The 22,602-nt window shown below is 43.0% G+C and overlaps 2 protein-coding genes across 2 annotated transcripts; one reads left to right on the top strand and one right to left on the bottom strand.

Moving 5' to 3' along the window:
• The first annotated feature begins 7,773 nt into the window (after window positions 1–7,773).
• Window positions 7,774–9,326, top strand: LOC124666629 (DNA topoisomerase 6 subunit A3-like). Its single transcript, XM_047203968.1, has 2 exons — window positions 7,774–7,884; window positions 7,984–9,326. The coding sequence occupies exon 2, from the start codon at window positions 7,986–7,988 to the stop codon at window positions 9,180–9,182; it is 1,197 nt and encodes a 398-aa protein (XP_047059924.1). The 5' UTR covers window positions 7,774–7,884; window positions 7,984–7,985; the 3' UTR covers window positions 9,183–9,326.
• Window positions 9,327–13,501: 4,175 nt separating this feature from the next.
• Window positions 13,502–22,345, bottom strand: LOC124666826. The gene is made up of 6 exons (XM_047204152.1): window positions 21,757–22,345; window positions 21,532–21,636; window positions 21,198–21,419; window positions 20,932–21,113; window positions 13,786–14,324; window positions 13,502–13,749 (listed from the first exon to the last, which is right to left on the bottom strand). Exons 1-6 carry the CDS (start codon window positions 22,226–22,228, stop codon window positions 13,743–13,745), a joined length of 1,527 nt encoding a protein of 508 aa, XP_047060108.1. The 5' UTR covers window positions 22,229–22,345; the 3' UTR covers window positions 13,502–13,742.
• Between the last annotated feature and the right edge of the window lie 257 nt (window positions 22,346–22,602).

Genomic DNA, 22,602 nt, shown 5'->3' with positions numbered 1-22,602 from the left:
AAACAAACTCGCCACTAGTGCCTTCCGTATCCAGATTACTTTTCACATCCTCTCTGCATGCTCAGCAGCACAGCCGCACGAACAAGAGATGAGGAGGAGAAAGGGCCGCCCCGGTATAGGCATCAACAGCGAGAGCCCAAAGAGTTTTCAGTCACACGACAACGATTGATATCCTCGTCCCCGTCACAGTCGCCGCAGATTTCTCGCCGTCACCACCGGCGCTAACCGACGCCGTCAGGCACGCCATTCGCAACCCACCCCCACTCCCATCCATCGTCATCCATCCCACGCCGTGCCCTCTCCGTCCTTGGTTGCGCCACTGCGGAACAAAGGGGAAAACGAAGACCTAACGCCGTCCCCAAATCCAATCTTCGCCCCTATCATGGCAGGAAAACGTTGCCGGAGCGGCGGAGCCACTTTCCCGACGCCCTTGCCCAAGTTATACGATGGCCCGAAATGCACCGCCCGGCATCGGGCGCTGCTTCTTGACCTCATACACGGTTTTTACGAGGCGGCGCTCGGCCGGCTACCGTTGGAGGAGATGCCGGAGCTGGCTCCTCGGCTCCTGGAAGCCGGCCTCTGTTTCGGCTTCTTGGACCCTGTATCCAATATCATTGTCAACACAGTGTCCTACCGCCAGGCCACGATGGCGTGCGGGGAAAGGAAGAGGAGAAAGCGATCTGCCAAGGAGTTGAGAAAGGAGGCCCTTTCTAGGATTGTCACGGACATCAGCAACCTATCCTCCAGCGATCCGGACCCGGACCTCCTCCTCACCATGAGCGTTGCAGTGAGGTCTCTGCAATCCTTGGTCTCCTTCCTTGCCTGCAGTTTCCACTACCTCTTCACTGCGACGGCACTTGAGTACCTCCTTCTGGCCGAGGCCGACCTCCTCACCGCCGTGCAGCTCATCCAGCAGGATCGCAACTCTGAAGCTTTCAGGATCTCATCTCCTGACGTCAAAGTTGCCCTCTCATGTGCAGCTCTGGCTGGTTGCCACCCCAAGTCCGAAATCTTCGTGGATGGGTGGAAGATGATGTATCACCATCTGGACCTGGTCTCTAGTGTCGTGGCGGCAGAGGGGATCATCCCCTGTAACAAAATCAGAGACGTGTACACCTTGCTCAAGAACCTCCCACAAGAACCAACAAACCAGACGGATCCTTTGAGCCTTGCTGCTGACCGAATAGACAGGGAGGTGGCTGTGAAGAAGCCGCGAGTCATAGGCCTGAGGATCATGAGGAGCATCCTTTTGGACAGGATCCACGGGTTCTATATTGATGCACTAGCACGCTTGCCGACGGATGGCTTGCAGCGGAGCCACCACCGTAGTCTCCTCAAAGCAGGGCATTGCTATGGACCCATGGAGGACCCTATCTCCAACATTATTCTCAACACCATCTGGTATGACACGGTCTTTCCTGTGGAAGAAGAGTTTAAGGCAGATGCAATCTTGAGCAGTAGCCTGATACGAATGGCGTGCCGTTCCCTTTATGGCCTTGTCGCCTTCGTCAGCACCCACTTCGACAATCTGTCTGACCTTGACGTCCTCTGGTACCTGCTCTTAGCAAATGCTAATTTGGGGCGTGCAGTTACAATTTTACAGCAAGATGGACATACTCTCATCGGCGACCGTCGTAAGGCCTATAAGGCTGCAGCGAAAGCAGGATGGCACCCGATTCCTGATGCACAAGTGGAGTTTTCTGTTTCAACAGTGTTGCCCAAGGAGCAGTCATTGCTGCTTCAGGCTGATGGCACTCTATCCTCAGTGGATGTGGAGCTCATCTCCCAGTTTTTGTCAGTACAGCCTTCTGCTTCGGTTGGTTCACTCAAGCCGGTTCCAGCACTTTCCAAAAGGGCATTTAGGATGCTGTCAGGCATGAAGGGAGAACTTGAGGATGAAGAAAGTTCTATCCGCAGAAAGGTTAAAGCAACATTGAAGAAATATGCTCTACTGAGAGCGGTTAGTTCCTTTTACTCTTTTGCTTTCTCACCTATATATGAACTGCTCCTAATTGTTTTTCTCCGTTCATTTACCGTGCTGTACACAGGAACCTGAATACGAGCTTCATGCTATATGTGGTGTGAATATGAATGTCGTTCATACTGGTAGTTTTAAGATGCATTATGGCTGGCTTCGCAAATGCCCTGTTCTGTACCAGTACTGCCATGTCAACTTCTTGGCAAGACGAAAAGGTTCACGTTCTGCTGTTGAAGTTCCCACTCTCTTCTTCATGGAGTGTACAGTTGATGAAGACGAGAATGATGAACTGGCCTGCTGGCCAGTGGTAACGTTACCTACAGATGCTGGTATGCTCTACGATTTTCCATTTTTAATATTACTGTCATCAAGGAGTACTGGTGGTGTTACTTGTATTGCTTTGACAAGCACATTGTTGTCGGGGGAATATCAGGTCACTAGCACCCTTTGGGGTGTATTAGTGCACTAGGTCCACCAAATCTCTATTCAAAGGGTCATGAAAATTTGAAAGACATTTAACAGCAGGCACACAAGAAGCGTACACATTATTGAAAAAATTCATAATGGAAGAAACTAATTTGATGTTTTAAATGTTGTCACCTTGTTCTCTAAACATGGTCAAACTTAAAACTTTGACTTGGACCAATGCTAAAACAACATACATCGTGGAATTGATGAAGCACAGTTCATAGTTGGAATTTTTCTTTTTGTTTGTAAAGCTGTGGATCAAAACTGCATTTAAAATTTTGTGGCATGATATATGTATGTTGTATCTATGTTTTTATTATTTTTTCTTATTGCTTTTCATGACAAAAAAAAACAAATCCCATTGTTCACTCTAGATTTGCATTTGGTAGCAGTCTTAGCTGGATTTTCGTTTTTGTTACTCAAGTTGTTGGTTGAATTTTGATTTCGAGTTTCTATGGCAATGGTAGATATGGAGATCACAAAAAAAAAACAGAACTTTTCACGACTCCTAGAGGTCTGTCTTGATGACCAAATGCACCAGTGCAGCTATGTGCCCCCATTGATGTTGCCGATGACCATGGTGCACATGGAGGATATTTTTCATTATTCATTTACTGAAGTAATTTCTCTAGTTTGTTCTGTAACAAAAGGTCACTGCGTTTACCGTGAAATGTATGGTGCCAAGATTGTGCATCCGGTCTCTGAAAATTATCATGACTTCCACATGGAGAATATTTATCACTATTCATTTTACTGACTGTTCTCTCGTTTGTTCTTTGACAAAAGGTCGCTGCGTTTACTGTGAGATGTATGGTGCCAAGATTGTGCACCCGGCTTCTGAAAATTATCATGGGAGAGATGCAGACTTTAAGAAAATGGTTCTAGGGGAGCATCCCACTTGGTGGACCAGTGATGACATTGTCATGGACGGCATCAGGGCTAAAGATTCCGTGGGCATACTACAAGAGGATTGCATCTACTTCGATCACCTTAGGGATGCTAAATATGCAAAGCACTTGAATAGCGAAGCTAAGGATGGGGGTGGCCGCCCTAGATTGTGTTGCTGATAGGATTTGTAATTATATATTTATTCGTCATTCTGTTTCTATCATGATGTTATCTAGATGCTCAAATGGTAGATTAAAGGCTAGTTAAATTTGCCTTTTTATCACTTAACATTCCACATTGGAAATTTCTGAGCAATTGACCTGGTGCTAGCTATAAATATTTGTTACAGATTTTTGTTTTGCATGACCTGATGTATTGCTTGCTCAAATCATCACGTCAATATTTGCTAGTTATTTGGCTTGTTGTGCTCGTGAAACAAGAGTAAAGGGGTGTGGTGTTTGGATGGCTCTGGGTGTCTAGTTCAAATTTAAACTAAATGCCAAATCTGTACCCATCATCCAACAACCACCAAATCTATTATTTTTTCTTTAAAACCTGGAATTGGTTGAAACATACTCAGATGCAATTGTAATTTCATAACTATGAGAGCTGAGCTCTTGCATAACTTTGTATGCCGACAGCAAAAATGAGACCGAACAAAATGAGATGTTCATCCCTCTCCTCTCAACTCCCCATCTCTCCTCTTCTTGTTATCATCTTCCCTACCTACTATATCTTCAATTTCACTCGTGACCGTGGGGTCTTTACTGCATTAAGGGATGCTCTAATTTTGTTGTGATCTTGTCCTATGAAAGTAAAGGAATGGAAATAAAAACTACATCTTGGAAACAACTCTATACATGCGGTCAGTACAGTAAATCTTGTAGAGTCCAACCCTACAGATTAGACAACCCATGCCATGCCAGCGCCTAGGTTCCTGGAAACAGTCAAGGCCTGTCAAAAACAAACAAAATGGATACAGTCAATCGCAGAATCTTAAGTGTCGGGCGTGCCATGCAATCATGTAAAGTAAGGTAGCACAGAAACATAGATGAAGCTTCTATCCTATGTCAGTGTACACCAAAATCCCAAACTCAAACCTGTTTTTCTATGTGCTTATTTTCAACCACCAAGTACCATAACTCTTGGAACATGTGAATAACTTACTAGTTTGTGTCCAAACATTGGATTTGCATTGAGAAGCATTATCCAATTATATCCTTTTTGTCCAAACACTGGTCAAATTTGAATCCTATAACGTGTGAGTGCCTTCTGTATCAGGATGGAAGGGGTACTGTCTAGTGGGTGAGACAACGCCACACCATGCAGCTTCACATGGGCAAACCATGGTTATTAGCAAGATAATGCACAATTCGAAAATCAATTGCTATTGCTCTATAGTTATGTTCGCTGAAGAACATGACAATAAATACATTTAATTTACTACATTTCAATGCCCTCCCGCTAACCAACCCAACAGTGTATACTCTTCACCCAGTAAAATAGGACATAGGTGATCTACCTATGATGGTTAAACTGTACTTGATAAAAATATCTATATTTGGTTGTCCAGCCAACAACACGCCTCTTTTCATTAGATCATTAAAATGGGGCCCTTTTGATGGAATGATGAAAAAAAACTCACCAATTCAATAGTAACAAACCTAATTCATGAAATGACTGTCAAGGTATCACTCAAGGTTTTGCTAGGCTATGACTTGGCCAATGTTGGTAACAATGATAAACTAGAGTGGGCAAAGGGGCATTGGCATGCCAAAAAAATCGGCAAACTTTTCGTATAATTTTTCTTGGCAGCCATCCAAACAAAGAGCAAATTTCTGGTCATGACAAAAAAGTTGGTAGAGACATCCACAATATCATAAAGAATATCTCAACACTGACTTCTTAGGATTTTGAAGAAAGTCGCCACCTATTTTTTGCACATTTACCAATCCGTTGCAAAATGCACACATTTCATGACAACTCTACCTAGCACACAAAGGCACTCCTATAAATTTAAAAGCTAGAAAAAGTGTCATGCTAAAATACATAGACTTCTTTAACGCAATGTTTCAACCCCTGTATTTAGTGCAGAGTTTAATCAATTTAATATTTTCTGGGGGAAATATGTTGTAAAAACTAAGAACCTTCATGCACTACAAAAAAAAATGCATATGTGTATTAAGAGCCTAGAAAATCACTAAGTTTACAATATAGTTTCACCGGTCTATTTTGAGGTTCATCTAAAGAGGAATGTCTTCAAGAGAAAATTGGGACACTGAAAACCTGAGATGATAGCTCAAGTAACTAAACTGTGCCACGTTAATAAGGCCAAGTTACCGGTACATGAGAACTGCAGCATTGGCTTATCAAATGTAATGCATAATTTGATTATTTTGCATCAAAGGTAGCTGTAGCATGTCCTTGCATGTGGAAATTAGGCAATGTAATCATTATCTGTATTTATGAATCAAGCAGTGCAGATAACAGAAAAAAATGAATGGCATGCAGTAATTTTTTTTATTACGACCAAGATAGCCAGAAGATGCTGAGAACCAATATGAAAATTATATATGCATGTTAAGAAAAATTGGTTTCAGCATCTATTATAGCATCAGCCATAAATCAATAAACATTACAAGCCTGTGATGTAAAGAGAAAAAATTGATATGAAGTGAAGTTAATATTTCTATGCTTCATTGGAGTGAACAGGCAGATATCACAGGCTCTTATAAAAAATATCCCCATGTGGACACCGCAACGATTCTACAAATGGCATATATATTGTGCGAGATGTTTCCTTGTGTACTTGAAACTTGTTGTGTTTATCTATGATTTTTTTTAATTATTCCTCAAGTTCATAATTAGATCTGGAAAAATATTACTCATGCCGTAAGCCATAGCTAGCTATCTTCTATAGCTCTACAAAAACCAAAAAAATAGATAAATAGTAATTTTCACACCTTAGTGGAGTTTTGCACGTTTTCTCTTTTTGAATTTCGGCTTCTTGGGAGCCTTTGGGCTGTCAGTTAACAAGGATTTCCTGTCGTCACTCATGAGATCAATTTTTGGTGCATCCTTTACATTCATTGTGACATGACGAACAGCTGAAAATTACAGACAAAAAAGTGGTGAAGACAAGAACACAAAACAAGTAAATACCTAAGCAGAAATTACCCTTTCCCATTGTGGCACTTCTACTGCTGGTGGTGTCATCTGAGTTAATGCTAGTGGTGTCATCTGAGTTACGCTCAGTTCTTTTGGCGGCTTCTCCGAGAAGCTGCCCTCCACCCCAGCTTCCTGGAGAAGCCGCACCAAAAATTTAGGGAGGCTTCCGGACTAGTCTAGCCTAGACCATTTCAGAAGCCTTTCAAAATTTCGGGGGCGGCTTCCCCAGGAAGCTGGAGGAGGGCAGCTTCTCGGAGAAGCCGCCAAAAGAACTGAGTCTAGTGTCGCTTGAGGTACTTCCACTGTCAGCATGGTCTGAATTTGTATTAAAAAATTGTATCACAAACATATACTCAAGCCGGAGCCAAACCCGACTACGATTCTACTCTCCCGCGCGGCGAGAACCGAGCCGACGACGAGTATTGCGCCGCTGCGGCGGGTGGGGTTGGGGTGGTGGCGCCGCACGAGGGGATGAAACAATTGGAAAAAGAAGCAAATCGAAGGGCTCGATTTCGCTATCCCTAACTTGCGGGACCAGGTAAGAAAAAGAGGACGCTCGGCGCGTCCACGCAGCGTCCGTGGAGACGCAAACCGGGCGTATATTTTGGCCAGGTTTGCGTTGCTGCGGACGGCTCGGTCACTTTGCATCGCTCCGCTGAAGTAGGGCCAGACGCATTTTCGATCACCGCGGACGCAAACGGTCGCCCCGTTGAAAATGCGCTTAGCTGTGGGCTAGTTGTGAATTACAATATATATGAGGCTAGTTCTCAATTTCGCGCTAGCTTGCTAATTTGGGCTGTATTGGAGCGCTTACGGGCTGAGTAGTTTTGTCCTCCAATTATAGCATAAAATATGGGAAAATTTGCTACAAGACACTGTTATTTTTTGCCATTTGCTGAAACACACCGCTCGATTGTGTCTTTGCTAGGTAGCATTACAATTTTGTGACACATTACCACAACACACCACCTGGCTGAAAACGGAAAGTTTTGTCTTTTGTCTTCAAAACCAGCCATCCCACGTAAAAGGAAAAACTTTCCATTTTTAGTCAGGTGGTGTGTTTTAGCAAATGTGTCACAAAATTGTAATGCTACCTGGCAAAAACACAATCGAACGGTGTGTTTCAGCAAATGGCAAAAAATAACGGTGTCCTACAGCAAATTTTACCAAAAAAATATTCAAGTCCATTGTGGCCCATTTGACTCGAGAAGCCCAACCGATATAGTACATAGCACATCCCACCGTCCAGGGTTACTGGCCGCCAACGCAAAGAAGGGGAAAGGGAATTTCCAGAAACCCCAAGAACCCTCCGTTCGCGGCGGACGAGGGTTCGGCGGCGAGGGTCCGGCAGCACCGTCTTGTGGATTACTCCACTCTTCTTGGTACGTGAATCTGAGCTTGCCTTTACTTCATGGTTCCAACTTCCCACATTGGAGCACTGACCAACTGGATCGGGTTGGGTTCGATTTCTTTTCTTGCAGCAATGGCCGCTGTGGCGGAGACGACTGTAGAGGGGAGCGACCTGCGCTCCTTCCTCGCCAAGCGCGGCGTTGACACCACCGAGGTGGACGACCAGGTCCTCAAGGAGCTGGAGGAGAAGTACATCATCGCGAGGGACCTCGACGCCGACACGGTGCTCTCCAAGATCCAGGACCTGCTGGGGCTGAGGCACAAGGAAGACAGCATCGTCGCCTACGAAGGGCTGTCCTACCAGATTCCGTCTCGTGGCCTGGAGCAGCAGGAGTACGAGCCCCTGCTCCGGCAGCTCTGCCTGCGCCGCGGCAAGGTCACTCCTTACGCGGTCGGCGACCCCAAGACCTCGCGCTGGGCCAGAATCATCACGGCTGTGCTCTCCTTGGTTCAGGAATTACTCCTCAGGGGCAGTATCATAAGCAGCGACTTTATGCGCTGCCGAGATGAGCTCTTCAAGCAAGACAAGAAGACCGTGGATGATGCCCTGCTAGACATATGCTGCCTGCTCGAGTGCACCAGGACATCTCTAGGCGTGTATGAACTGACCCCGGGCTCCGTCGTCGGGCCACTGAAGTTCACAATGGAAGATGGCCAAGAGATGCGTTGCATGACTAGTGCAGGAGCCTGGATAGATGAAGTAATGCACAAGGTTACTGCCAAACCAGGTGCAGAGGTCAAGTTCATCCTAGTAGTCCAGAGGAATGCTATTTTCGAGGATTTTGCCGTGGGGCTAGGTGACCGGTTCCTCCGTGAATTTAGCTGCGTGCTTGTCACAGGCGGCGACGGGCAACCAGATATCTCAACACGGGCTTTCTTGCGCAAACTCAAGGATTCTCTGTCTGTCCCTGTCTACGCGCTCGTGGATCCGGATCCGAAGGGCCTTTCGATCTTTTGTACCTACAAGTTTGGATCATCGGAGAAGCCATTTGACAATGCGGGGCTTACAGTTCCTGACATCAATTTGATTGGAGTCCATTTAGATGAGGCCATTAGCATTGAGAAGGGGCAGCCGCTGACCAGAGAAGACAAATCAATTCTCAAGGGATTATGTTCCCAAAAGCATGTGATGGGTGATGAACTATTGAGGACAAACATACTTTTCATGATACACAGGGGGTTGAAAAGCAAGATCGAAGCTTTATACCGTCGTCAGTACCCTCCTTCCGACTACATCCGCAAAGCAATAAACAATCAGGACGACATCTAAGTTGTTTGACTTTGGTAGAGAGACATCTGTGTAGTTTGCCATGTCAAATCTGTAGGGTAAAACATTTAAGTTAGTTCTTTCTGGGTGTGCGATATGTGGTGTCTACTACATCGTGGATGACTCTTGGCATACTGTATGCACAATCTAGGTTATTAATTATGCTATATGGTATTAACCTGCGTGTCCCTGCCTTCTCGGTTCTGTTCTTTTGTAACAAGGAATCCTTGGCTCACCTGAAATCAGATTGCAAGGTGAGCATTTTGGCAGTCTAGCAATGAAAGTTTCAGAGGTCAGGTGTTCTCTCAGGTAAGGCCTTAACTTGAGCTATCATTCCTCGCACCACCGGCGTCACAGATGTCAGGTATTCTCGAAAAAACCATTTCAGTTATGAATTCTTATGGAAGGAACTCAAAATTCTTATCTTGACAGTAGCTTAAACGAACCCTCTACAAGTTCACTGGGTAACCAACACAAATGCACAAAACACGCAATCCATCAGCTTTAGCCATCCAAGAAGCCTGTCAAATTGATCAAAACGTGTTTGTTGAGGCTAACTCTGTACAAGTTACAATCTATGGTGGGCACTGCCAGAAGAGAAAAGCTGTAAAGTAACAAGTAGAGATGATCTGTACCACTAAAAGATGATTAAAATAATGTTACTGATGTCTTGTTGATACCACAATTTTTTTTAGGCTGGGCTGCTAAGAGCCTAACATTTCCATCTTTAACTATCAATTATATTACCTTTTCTGTCGCAATAGCTGTGGTAGTATTGATCAATTAAGAAAATGTTACTTTTTTTGAAGCGACTATTTGTTGAGAATAATGAATTGGCCTGCATGTTTCTTCAGACCATATTTCTGTAAAAGAACTTCGGATTGAGTTAAACCTGGTTCAGCCAAAAAGAAAAGATCGTGCAGATTCTTCGGGGCAAAGAAATGTGTCAGTTTGAGCTTAGGCAGTAATAGTTTGAATAATCAGAATATCATATGTAGCGTACTCTTATAAGTTTAGGCACTTATAAGTAGCATGTACTCTTTAGGTTGCAAAAGCCTTGATTTGAGCTATCATTCCTGGCACCACTAGAGTTACAGATGTCAGGTATTCTTGAAAAACCATTTCAGTTAAATCCTCTCTTCCAATGATCCTGCCATCTTTTGGTAGTCACTGAAATTGCCTCCTTCACTAATAATATGATTTTGTTCCATTGATATTGATCCACCCAGACCATATTACCTTTGATATCGCAATATTGTGGTGGTGTTGATCATTTATAGACAATATTGCTTTTTTTCCGAAGCTATTATTTGTTAAGAATAATGAACTGGGCTCCATGTTTCTTCTAGCATGTAATCTTACTTATTCCACTGTTCAAGACATGATCTAAGGACCTTTAACAGTTGATCACTTAAATAGGATTTAAGCAACGTGTTAAGATTGATGACCTGCTCACCCTTTTATCTTGTGATGGTTTTGAAAGATCATTTAATGTGGCTCTAAATATTAGTAGCGTAAACAATATGTTAACACCACTTTGAGAAGATTCAAGATCGATTACTTCACTTTTGCGTTGGTGGTAGAATGGGTTCCTCTTCTGGGTAAAGTTTACATACGTGCTGGTTCATCTTAAACAAGAGGAATTGCATTCAAATGACATCAGATTTAATGTAAGCAACTAGCGGGTGGTTTATCGCATTAGAAATGCAGTCATATCTGCAAGGGATTGAATGATCAAATAGTTGATTGTCGAGTAGTTCCTGAATCAGTGTAAGTATTGACCCAACACAGTAAAACATCATCCCTTTGAGATTCTAGAGCTCCCTTTGATTTGAGGTTTCTAGTTCACTAGAAAGAAAGGATTATTTGTCCTTCAAAATCATAATATACAGGGGGGGGGGTAATTGTGTTCTATTATAAAAGGTGCAGTTGAAGGTAAATGATTTATGTTGTGCCAGTTGCATCAGTTGTGTGCTCAAGTTCAGGAAAGATAGTTCAATTATTTTAGTGTACCAAACTTAATATTTATTAGGAAAAGGGGCGGGCGGGGGGGGGGGGGGGGGTTAGGGACTAGGTGAATTTAATCAGTGGGAATTAGTGCCAAGTACCCCATCCGATCCCTTTTACTTCACACGGGCAGGACATTCTCTGATACACACTGCTTTGTTTTGCTTATTTTTCTAGGAAGTTGTCAACGTCCAGGTATTACTCACTCACTTGAATCACTTGTCTATTAGACCCCAGTTATCTCTCATTCTCTCTCACTCACTAGAATCCTTTGTCTATTGGACTTGCACTTTTGCTGGGTTTTGTCAGCTTCCAGTTCTCGGAATAGGGGATGTTTGCATCAGTAGAATTATTTATATTTACTAATGGTTCATTAACTGCTTTTTTCAAGTATATATCCATATTTTTCATGAAAAATGTCCTCAAGTCCTCACTTGCACAACCTCTACCAGGTGTTTGGATATACTCCGATGTGATGCTGGTTATTAGTTATCAGTAGTTATCATTTTAACTCGGACAAACTTTATGAGCTATTTTTTTCCTGCATCGCCCACAAGAATATGAAGATAAAATAAGGTGGCAAGTTCGTGAGCTACTCACAGGCGGGTTCGATAACCTTTTTTGTGAAATAACAGCCCAAGCAGCTTTTGGAATCTGGAGTTATCTGTTTTTATCATGTTTTGATATTCCTTGTCTTGCAGTGCTTGTTTGTTGCTTCGAGTAAGCACCACATCTTCCAGGTTGAAGGTGCTTTGTTCTAGTATCCAGCTTATTTTTATTAGTCGCAGCTTCTTTTCGCTTTGATGTAATACATTGATTTCTGACTGGCATTTACGGTTGCAGTATAACCACTGTCCCGAGTACTAATAAAGCAGTGGACTCTACAGTAAAAGCACCGCAAATTAATATCCCTAAAAAAATCACCACAAATTAATAGATTAGCACATCTACTCAGAGAAAACATTAAATTAGATGATCACTCTAGTCGCCTCTGGATGACAATGCCTGATTTTAGTTCCTTCTTGATGCTGAAGCCACTTTGGGTAGTCTGTGTTGTTGATGGAACTGGAATTGCAGATAAAGGGTGTGCGATGTCAAAGGTGAACCGGTGGGGCGATGGTCGCTGGTACAGACTAGAGTAGTGAACGAGATAAAGAGTGATGTTTACCAACTTGACTACATGAAGCTAGAAGATGTTGTGTCCATGTTTAAAAGCATGCAAGTAGACCAGTAGTTCTCAATCAGTACATTCCACATTCTTCATTTGCTACAGGCTGCGAATGTATAGAGCAGAGCGAAGCAGAAGAAACCTTTGGTAATTAACTCAAAGAAGGCGTAGATACAAGAAACCTTGATAATTAAAAAAGGCTCATAGACATTCCTAACAGACAGTGCGCGTCAGTGTGTTTCTTCACCCAAAGCAGCAGCTAATTAGTGTGCGTCACAGGCTCATAGCCATTCCTAAGAGACTAGTGTCAGTGTGAATTCTCGAACACTAATCATCACCACCAAAACCTGTGCCGGCTCATGACAGGCCAAACCACCAGCGCCTTACGGGTCCGAATTTGACAGGTTTTGAGTCCACGACACCTTCACAGCTACCACATGCCTGAATTCTACCGTGAAGGCACTGACAAATTATCATGACGTACTTGCACTCCACCAGCAGCTTGAAGTATCCAACAACTGATTTCTTGTCTGCTAATTCATCAACACCTTATATTTTTCCACTATAAAATGATCTAGGGAAGCAGTTGATCACTGAAATAGGAGAGCACTTCTTACTTTAAACAACGTGTTAAGATTAGTGACCTGTTCAACCGTTTATCTTGTGATGGTTTTGAAAGATCATTTAATGTATCTTTAAATATTAGTAGCTTAAACCTAATATGCTCACCACCTTGAGAAGATTGAAGATCAATTACATCACTATTGCATTGGTGGTAGAATGGGTACCTCTTCTCAGTAAAGTTTACATATGTACTGTTTCATATGAAACAAGAAGAATCACATTCAAAAGACATTACATTTAATGTAGCAACTAGATTCTATGTCCAGGAATAACTTTAGTGATAGATTACATCATCCTCACTGTAACCAATAGCAGTCATGTCCGCATGGGATTGGATGATCAAATAGTTGGTTGTCAAGTAGTTCCCTGAATCAGTGCAAGTATTGCCCCGAGACGGTCGCTGCTACAGTACAGACATAGTAGTGAATGAGATAAATGTGAACAACGAAGTTATCTGATGTTGCCAGTGATAGCGATTTAGAGCCATGCTTAAAAGCTTGACTACATGAGGCTAGAAGATGTGTGTCCGTAATTTAAAGCGCGCAAGTAGACCAGTAGTTCTCAATCAGTACATTCCACATTCTTCATTGCTAAAAATTAGAGCAGAGCAGAGCAGAAGAAACCTCGATAATTGACGCAAAGTCAAAGAAGACATAAATACAGGACACCTCGTTAATAATTAACTGAAGGCGCTAAAGCAGCAGCTAATTAGTGTGCTTCATAGCTATTCCTAACAGACTAGTAGTATTCTCAAGCACTAACCATCACCACCAGAACTATTCTCAAGCACTAACCATCCATCACCACCAGAACCTGTGCCGGTTCATGACAGACCAAACCACCAGCGCTTTCATGGGTCCGAACTTGACAGGTTTCGAGTCGACCCCAGCCTTGAAAGAGTGGGAATAGCACATTCCGTCAAGTTTGAGGCAAAGCTCCAGCGTCCACAGCACCTTCACAGCCACCACATGCCTGAACTGCACTTCTCCTTCATGATGCAGGCCATCGGAAATTGTGATCTCGTCATCAAAACCGCTCGTATAGGCCTTGAACGTCACGTGGCAAGGATAAGGAATGTCAGCGGACGCTATTACCGTGGCTGCGATGCTCCATCCAATATAGCGGCCATCGACATCCAGGAAGTGACTGCGTATGCCATCGTGAAGGCGCTGACAAAATCTCATGTCGTACTTGCACTCAACCAGCAACTCAAAGTATCCAGCAACGAATTTCTCGTCAGCTGATTCATCGTCACCATCATGCTTTATCCGAAGGTCAACATCCAGTAAAGCGCGAGTTAGAGCGTAGATTCCGCGACAAGGGCTGATGAGAGGCAGACTAGAACCCTGTAATTTCAACTCAATGTTACAACTGAGAAATCAAATAACCAGTAATTAATAACACAGTTTCAAGTTTACGGGTCATTGGAAAACTAATATGTTCCCGGTGTACCCAGCAGGAACAGATCTAACCAATGTGACTGGACCAAGATCCAGATTCTTCAAAACTAAAACTAAAGAAGTGTACAAACAACGATATATCACGTAAGATATTTATCAAGCACATTCAGTAACACCATGAAGTTTCAAGTAATTTGCTTATGGGCCTTTACGAAACTAATTCATGATACATCTACCGGAAACAGATCTAAACAGTGATTGGACCAAGAAATCAGCTTGAATAACCATGTGTTGCTATGATCCAAACTCTTCAAAAATAAAACCCAAGTGTAACAAACAATAATGTCTCAAGTAAGATATTTACGATGCACTTACAGAAAAATGTTTTTTTAATTAACATTATGTCGCTCTCAGTTCTCAATTTCCTATATCCCAAATTCTCCAAAACCGCAAACAAGCGTGGAAACAGTAATTTATGTGGACAATATGACAGGAAAACAACATCTTCGAGGTACTTGCAATTAAACTTACAAATAATCTATAATGCAGTACTACATGATAAGAGCAAAATGGAAATTGCCAACAACATAGTGGACTAGAATTGATAAATCACTCTTTGAAGTACAGTCACTCAAGTGATAGGATCTGTCTAGATGCATAGTGTTATAATAACTAAAGTATCCCACAACCACGTTTTTTCAACTTGCAGGCAGAAAAACCACAGTTCATGATATTTGTGCGGTATTGACAAAAACCACAGTTAGAATCCTGGAAGAGAAGGTTCATAGTTGACTTCTCCTTGCTAGTTCATAGGACTAAGGAAGATCTACACCCTTTTATCTTAAGCTTTACAAATAATTTATAAGTTTCTCTACCTTAGTCTGGGTTTTTTTAACCCATTCTGTATAGTGTAATTATTGTAAACTTTAACCCATTCTGTCTGGAGCCTTTCCTACTGTTAAAGCTTCAAAAAAAACATGGTGTGTGTAGCGATTGCGGTACATAATAGAGTATTTCAGTTATACTTTGAATGGCATTAGGCAATGAACCATGGTAAGACTAGGCAAATTAATTAGCACACATGAATCCACCTGTATGTGCTTCGTACCAATTTTGTACATTCGTGTACATGAATGCCTTAAATCCTTTAAGAAAATCAGATTCAAACTATGTTGACATAGATTATTTCCAGTTCTCATTTTTAAATCAAGTTTAATCAATCAATAACTCATGTTTTTATCTACTATAAAATCTAGCACAGCAGTACTGAAAGGTATTTGAATATTCTTTCCGAAAGGAGAAGCTCTAGGGCTCATCATTTCTATTATTTACAATATTAAAGACTAAAAATCCACCCATTACCTAGAGAAGCTTAGCTCTACAAATCCAAACCTATGTAACACTGCACATTATCCTAAATCCTACATGGAAAATTCAAGTGCCCACTTCTAGCAACAAGACACAACAAGAATAAAGCGCTGATACATAATTAGGCAAGCAACATAACATGTCTGGAGATCATGCATGGTATACAAGAAAACATTTGGGGCTGCAATCACAAAACGTCAGCCTTAGAGCATCTCCAACAGACGCGCTAAAAGCCCCGCACGGCAAAAAAACCGCCGGTTTGCCGCGCGCGGGCGCTGCTCCAGCGGAGGCGGGAAAAAGGCGCGCGCGCTAAAAATTTTGCCGCCCGCGCGCTTTCGCGCTATCCCGCGCGGGAAACTTGCCGCGTGCGCTGCAGCGCGCGCTATAAATACGCCACGCGCGAACGCGTCCAACTGCCACTTCCTCCACGCGTCTGTCTCCCTCCTCGCCTCTCTCCCTCCCGCGCCGCTCCACCTCCGGCCGCTCCGCCTCGGACCGCGCCGCCTCCGCGAGATGCCTCCGCGCCGCCGCCCCTCCTCCGGCTACCACGGTGTCCGGGCGCGGCCGAGCGGCCGGTTCGACGCGGAAATCCGCTCCGGCGAGGAGCGGATCCGCCTCGGCACGTTCGACACCGCGCACGAGGCGGCGCGGGCGTACGACACCGTCGCCTGGCGGCTCGGCCGCTCCCGGCGGACGATGAACTTCCACGACGTCTTCACACGGGAGCAAGCGGAGATGCTGGCGCCGCCGCCGCCGATGATCACGCGCGAACAGCAGCGCCGACATCGGGAGCTGGAGCAGCGCCTCCTCATCGCCGAGCGCGACGAGGCGCTGCGCCTCGAATGGGCGCGCCGCTTCCCCGAGGACGTCGCCGCCACAGAGGCCTTCTACGGACGCCACGCGCAGAAGGAGGAGGAGAAGGCGGCGATGAAAGCGAAGAAAAAGGCGAGCCGCGAGAAACGCCGCGCCGAGTCCGCAGCGAGGAAGAAGGCGAGGGCCGAGGCGGCGGCGAGGAGGAAGGAGGAAAAGAAGAACGGCGCAGGGCCGTCGACCATCGTCCTCTCCTCCTCCTCCTCCAACTTCCAGTGGACGACGATGTCGACGCCGGTGTCGGACACGACACTGAGCAACTCCGACTTCGACTGGGAGTCCGACGACCAGTCGGAGGAGTAGTTTATTTTAGTATTTTCGTTTAAATGTCGCATTGTATCGTTGCACTTTTAAAATATATTCGTATTTTCGATCATATTTTCATAGTTTTTTTGATGAATTTTCAAAAAAAAACGGTCGGATTAGCAGTTTGTGACGCGCGCGCGCTGCAAAATAGAGCCTCTGCCGGAGGTGCGTTTTTCGCACACCAACGCGCGCTGCAAAATAGAGCCTCTACCGGAGGCAAATTCGGTATGCCGCGTGCCAGCGGTATACATCGCGCCCAATCACCGGTATAGCGCGCCGCGATTTAGCGCGTCTGTTGGAGATGCTCTTAGATGCATGGCAGCGCACCAAACCAGGCGGCGTGCCACTAAACCTATAGGCGCAAGAGCAACAGGGATGTCCACAACATGTATGATGGTGTGCTTTGCCATCGAGGCGACAATGCATAGACAGGAAGGAATAATTTTGGGGAGCAACACACCGTATGTTGAGAAGCATATACCCTCTTTCACGTTAGTTCTATTTGCTTCTCCATGGGTACTGATGACACGCATGCATCAAGGTTGGCTAGAGAAGACACAAGCAGATGGGAGGGAGAAGATAGGAGAGAACAAGGGAACAACTGTTTCAGGTATCTGGGAGATGAACCATTCGTTGGCACTGAATGATAGTAGTAACTATTATAATTTTTCCATTCCAAGAAAACATCACCATGAGAAGTTGTTTAGGTTGTCTGTGGGAATTCTCAAGTCATGCAATTTGGCTTTGTTAGATAGAAGTAGTGATTGTTAGCCTTGCTAGTTCACAGGTAGTGTAGTACGTGTGTGGGAAGTGGTCTGGTTGTGATGCTGCCAAAAGCTTGCTGCAGCTTGTACTGCCTGTAGTATTTATAGGAGTACAAGGTCGGTAAGGACAACTCAACCAGATGGTTCTAGAACTAACCAGGATGTGCAACTTCTAACTAGCTTAGTACCTTAGATATACTAGTACATCGGTACGTGCATAGCACGTCAATTGTGTGTATGCATTTTGAAAAAAAAACACTCCCTTGAGAAATCAATTAGATAAACCACTAAAGCTACTGCAATGAATTAGATAAACCATTTTGTGTTTATATATAAAGCTACTACAATGAATTACTTAATTTTTCGTTTCATGCAGTGTAAATTATGTTTACATATATGCCAGAAGTAATTCCCTCTAGTCAGGTTTGTTCTTCGAAGATCACGTTTGTTTGGATGCAAACCTTCGAGAATATGACAGCAAGAGATTTCATATCGATTATAAATACATACACGTGGAGGGCAAGTGTTAAACTCTTTTTCTTTTTTTAATATAACAACAAGTGTTAATCACACGCAGGCAAACGAATGTACTCCATCGGTTTGAGGATAAGTAAACGTTTTCCTTTTTTGAAAACCAAATATTTTTAAATTTGACTAAATTTTTACGTGAAAATTAGCAACATACATGATATCAAATTATAGAGTATATTATTAAACTACATGTGAAGATAAATCCAGCAGTGAGCATTTGGTGCACATGAGCACCAGTACTCTTAGTTTTTTAAATATTAAAAAAATTATGTATCTATGTTTCAAAAAATCATCACATTTATTCCATGAATACACATATATGTTCCGAATACTCGTGAGAAGTTTCGCTGGAAGTTGCATTGTATTTTGAGCTACAGGAAGAAAAAAATTGTGGGTACGTATAGGGACGTATATTTGTCAGAAATTTGTCTTTTTTTGTATAGCTCAAAATATAATATATTTTTCTCCAAAAGTTTTACTGTATCTTCGGAATATTTATATGTATGTAGGTATTTAATTTCAAATTTTTTGGAATTCAAATAATATGATTTTATAGCACCAGGAGCACTGGTGCTCATGTGCTAAAGACACTTTTCGAATTGGTATTATAAATATTGCTACTTTTTTCCAGAAAATTCGTCAAACCTTTTAATTTAAGAAATGTCTAACCATACACTTTTTTGAGGCAGAGTGAAGTATCGAAGTCCGCCCTATTTTATGCAAACCTAGTATATAAAGCTTGGCCAAAAACAAGAATCTGGTGAATTATTCATGACTGACGAACAGTAGCACCATCCCACTGGTCACCTTTAAGCTTCTCGCTAGTTCTTGTAACTGCTGACCATTAATCATCCCGGTCTACACATCCTCACGTTTGGCCAAAGGCACGATCGAGTCTGGGGCCAACCGGCCAGGCAGGCAGGTGTCTTGTCCTAGGCGAATCTTGCAGGTGTCTTGTCCATCTGCAGAATAGTCGGACTTTACTCGCTCGTACTGTAGACGCGAATGCCTTCCTTCTGAACCGTAGGATAGGTTGACATCAACGGTTGCAATTACGTAGCTTGCTCAGGATTTAAAATTTCAAAACTCGTACACTATATAGGAGTATAGACATACTACTAGTACAGCAACAGATCCTACCAGTATTACTAGAAGCTACCGGACCTACTAGAACCTGCTAGTCCTACTAGAAGATATACTAGCTAGATGAGAGAATGTTTGTAGTGGTTGTTTGTGTTGTTCTTTACTGTCAAGACTCGAGACTAAGGAATTTCAAGGAATAGATGCTAAGATCTGGAGTTCGCTTCACACATCCGCATAAAACTTATAAATAGTTGTTTAATATCAAGGAAATCCCCAAACAAGAAATTCATTCAACTTAAAATAATTGGGCAGTCAATTCAAAACAAAAACAGGATAAAACAAGTCAAAAATGGTTCAATTGTTTTTGGAATATGACAAAGGGAAAATAAAATTCCAAATCAATGAAATCGGTTACATTGTTCCAAACTTCTCAAATTTCAAGACGACAAATGGAAAATAAGATTTCAACATCAGCAAAATCTGCTAAGTTATTAAAAACTTGTCAAATTTCCTTAAACTTCTATGCACATTCTCCTGATTCACATGAATTTTAATACAGTAGTATTTACTCCTTTTCCATTTTTTCTTAATTTCAAACGGTTCCTCAGTTTAGTTTTTCTCCTTGTTGTTTCCTTAACTTTCTCCATTTCCTGAATTTCCAATCTATATTCTCCATTTATTTTCCCCCGAATTTACGATGATGATAACACAGATAATTTTGTCCACGTGGACATTATGTCAGCAGAACAAATTAACGCCTTGCCGCCACATCAGCCAAAACCACTCAAGTAGAGATAGAGGTGGTAAAGTAAATGGTTTTGAGAGTTGAGGGTTGTGTTCTAACTAGTTTTAGACTGAAGGGTTGAGTTTAAATTTGGTGTCAAGATCAGGGGTGTAGTGTGCACTTAGATCGATAGAAATCTTTGGTTACTCAACGATATATGCGGGAATGGTACAATGATAAATAAGGGATTTGTATCCATTAGTTCTTGCAGCCAACTAGCCAAGTATCAAATAAAGATTCTGTCCATCAGGACACAGCACAGATACTTCAATTATAAAATTTGGAAGTGTAACCATAGAATTTTCGAAAAGTGTAAATAGCTCCCGGGATCCCTGGATTGAAAACTCAATTTCAAAGTTTCAAATAATTTCAGAAAAAAACCTGGATGTAGTCAACTATGTACACTACGATCATGCAATTTTTTTAATGTGCAATGCATTGTATTGTAGGCTCAGCAAAAAAGATAAATTGGGCAAAATTTGCAAGAAAAAAGTGACACTATTCATGCTCCCAGATATGGATTTATTTTTATTTTTTCCGAGGACAGGATAGGAGGTATTTGTATTCAAAATTTACACACGGGTAGAACAAATCATAGATTACACTCTGGTAAATTTTGTAGAAATTTTTCGAAGTTAGAAATAACGCGCTCCACGGAGCTCATCTCCCAACACGACACAATCTAAACTATCCCACTATCATTGACACAAAACGGATAATTTCCCAACACGTTTTGTCTGCCTAGGTGATGCATAATAACATTATTAAGGAAATGGTGAACTACAAAAGAAGTAAAGTAATAACTGCAACTGCAGACGAAAATAAACAACAACACCAGTATACTTACAGGATGAATAGTGATGGAGTTATCTCTCGAGCGCCTAAACAGATAATTTCGACCTGGATGTAGAACATCCCGAATGGCAAAGATTCCATAAATACTGATAGAACAAGGATAAGTCTCCGGCAACGTCAACGAGAAAATCTGAACCATGTTTTCAGGTTCGAGCTCTCGGTAGCTCGGGTCAGCTGAAATGGAAGATAACAAATATATTAATCTAATTTGACCAAATCAACTGAGAAATGCTATATGTATTCAGTTGAAACACTCACTTTCAGTGATATCATCAGTCCTGTATGTGCGATGGTAGCATCTTGTGGTCAATATGCATGAGTGGGTGACATTGTCGAGGGCTAACAAAGGTTGAGGACGCAAATAATCTGTTATCCCCTCTCCACTGAAAAATTCTTTGTGGTTTTCCTCCACCAAGGTTGTCAGCAAATCAACTCTTCTTTCATTAATTTTGTCCACTTCTTCAACATCATATTTCTGTACTGTAAGATTATGAGCATAAGAGTGTATGTTTTCCAATTTATTTATTTATTTCAAATGAGTAGGTGTACAATGCAAAAAAGAAAAGGTCCAAGCTAGCTCATCCAGATTTACCTGCGCAAGATGGGATCAGCTCCTTATCGCCATGCTTCTCTTCCTCTGCAACAGGGAAACTGTCCTCGGCATTGTCTTCGTCCTCACAGTTCAAGTAAGAGAGATCTGAAACAATCAAATTATTAGCCGGGCACTACTAGTTGAGCAAATGAGTTAAATAGACAAGATGGTACTAATGAGTAGCGCCATGAGCACATAAGAAAGAACTCAGTAAAAAGGGCGCACCAGCCTGGGTGACTGCGGCGGACAGGGGGTTATCATCGGCATTTGCGAAAAACCAAGAAGGCAGGCCGAGAACATAACCCTTCTTCTTCTTGGGTCGGAACCTCTTGTGCCTGATCTCCTCCACAAACTGCTGGCGTCGAGCAAGCAAGACGCTGAAGTCGACGGGCAGGTAGCAGTCGAGCTCCTCCTGCTCCTGCTCCTGCTGCCGCTCCTTCTGGATTTCCTCCTCTTGGATTTCTTGCTGCTTCCCCTCCTCTTGGATTTCTTCCTGCTTCCGCTCCTGCTGGATTTCCTCAGGCTCGGCCGCCTCGGTGCGGAGTTTTGGAGCTCTGCAGGCTCCTGGTCTTCCTATTGGCGTTTTGGAACTCCTCCATCTTTGGTTCTTCCGATTGGCGTTTTGGAACTCCTCCATCTCACCATCGATGGGATGACAGCTACAGCAACCCCAGGCATCCGCCGCCGATCCCTTCATCGTGGTACTACTATGGTTTCGCCGGACTCCGGTGCGGCTCGGTGGGCTTCAGGGATTGAGAGTGGGTAGGGTTTCGCCGGACTCCGGTGCGGCTCGGTGGGGAACCGAGGAGTTCAGGGATTGAGTGGGTAGGGTTTCTTTCAGGAAACAAACGTACAGTACTAAGGCTATTGGGAGGCAAGGCCCATTGGAAGCCTGGTGTCTGTCCATGGCCCGTCTATTATTAGTCCAATTCTATCTATTGGGCTTAGCTTCATCGCGCGGGAAAAGACGCTCTCCGAAAAAACCAAACTCGTGACTTCCTGAGAGATATCCCGCTGCTAAAATCATATAGAGAGACCACTAATAAGTAAACCTGGATCATTCTCCACATC

Source organism: Lolium rigidum, chromosome 6 (assembly GCF_022539505.1).
Source record: "Lolium rigidum isolate FL_2022 chromosome 6, APGP_CSIRO_Lrig_0.1, whole genome shotgun sequence".
Taxonomy (NCBI): Eukaryota; Viridiplantae; Streptophyta; class Magnoliopsida; order Poales; family Poaceae; genus Lolium; species Lolium rigidum.
The sequence above is the reverse complement of the archived record's forward strand: the minus strand, read 5'-3'. Positions and strand labels throughout refer to the sequence as shown.

Coding starts and splice junctions, on each gene's coding strand:
- LOC124666629 (XM_047203968.1), top strand. CDS start 7,986: ATGGCCGCTGTGGCGGAGACGACTGTAGAGGGGAGCGACCTGCGCTCC.
- LOC124666826 (XM_047204152.1), bottom strand. CDS start 22,228: ATGAAGGGATCGGCGGCGGATGCCTGGGGTTGCTGTAGCTGTCATCCC. Junction 21,420..21,531: donor GCTGATCCCATCTTGCGCAG/GTAAATCTGGAT, acceptor ATAATCTTACAG/TACAGAAATATGATGTTGAA. Junction 21,114..21,197: donor GACTGATGATATCACTGAAA/GTGAGTGTTTCA, acceptor CTTCCATTTCAG/CTGACCCGAGCTACCGAGAG.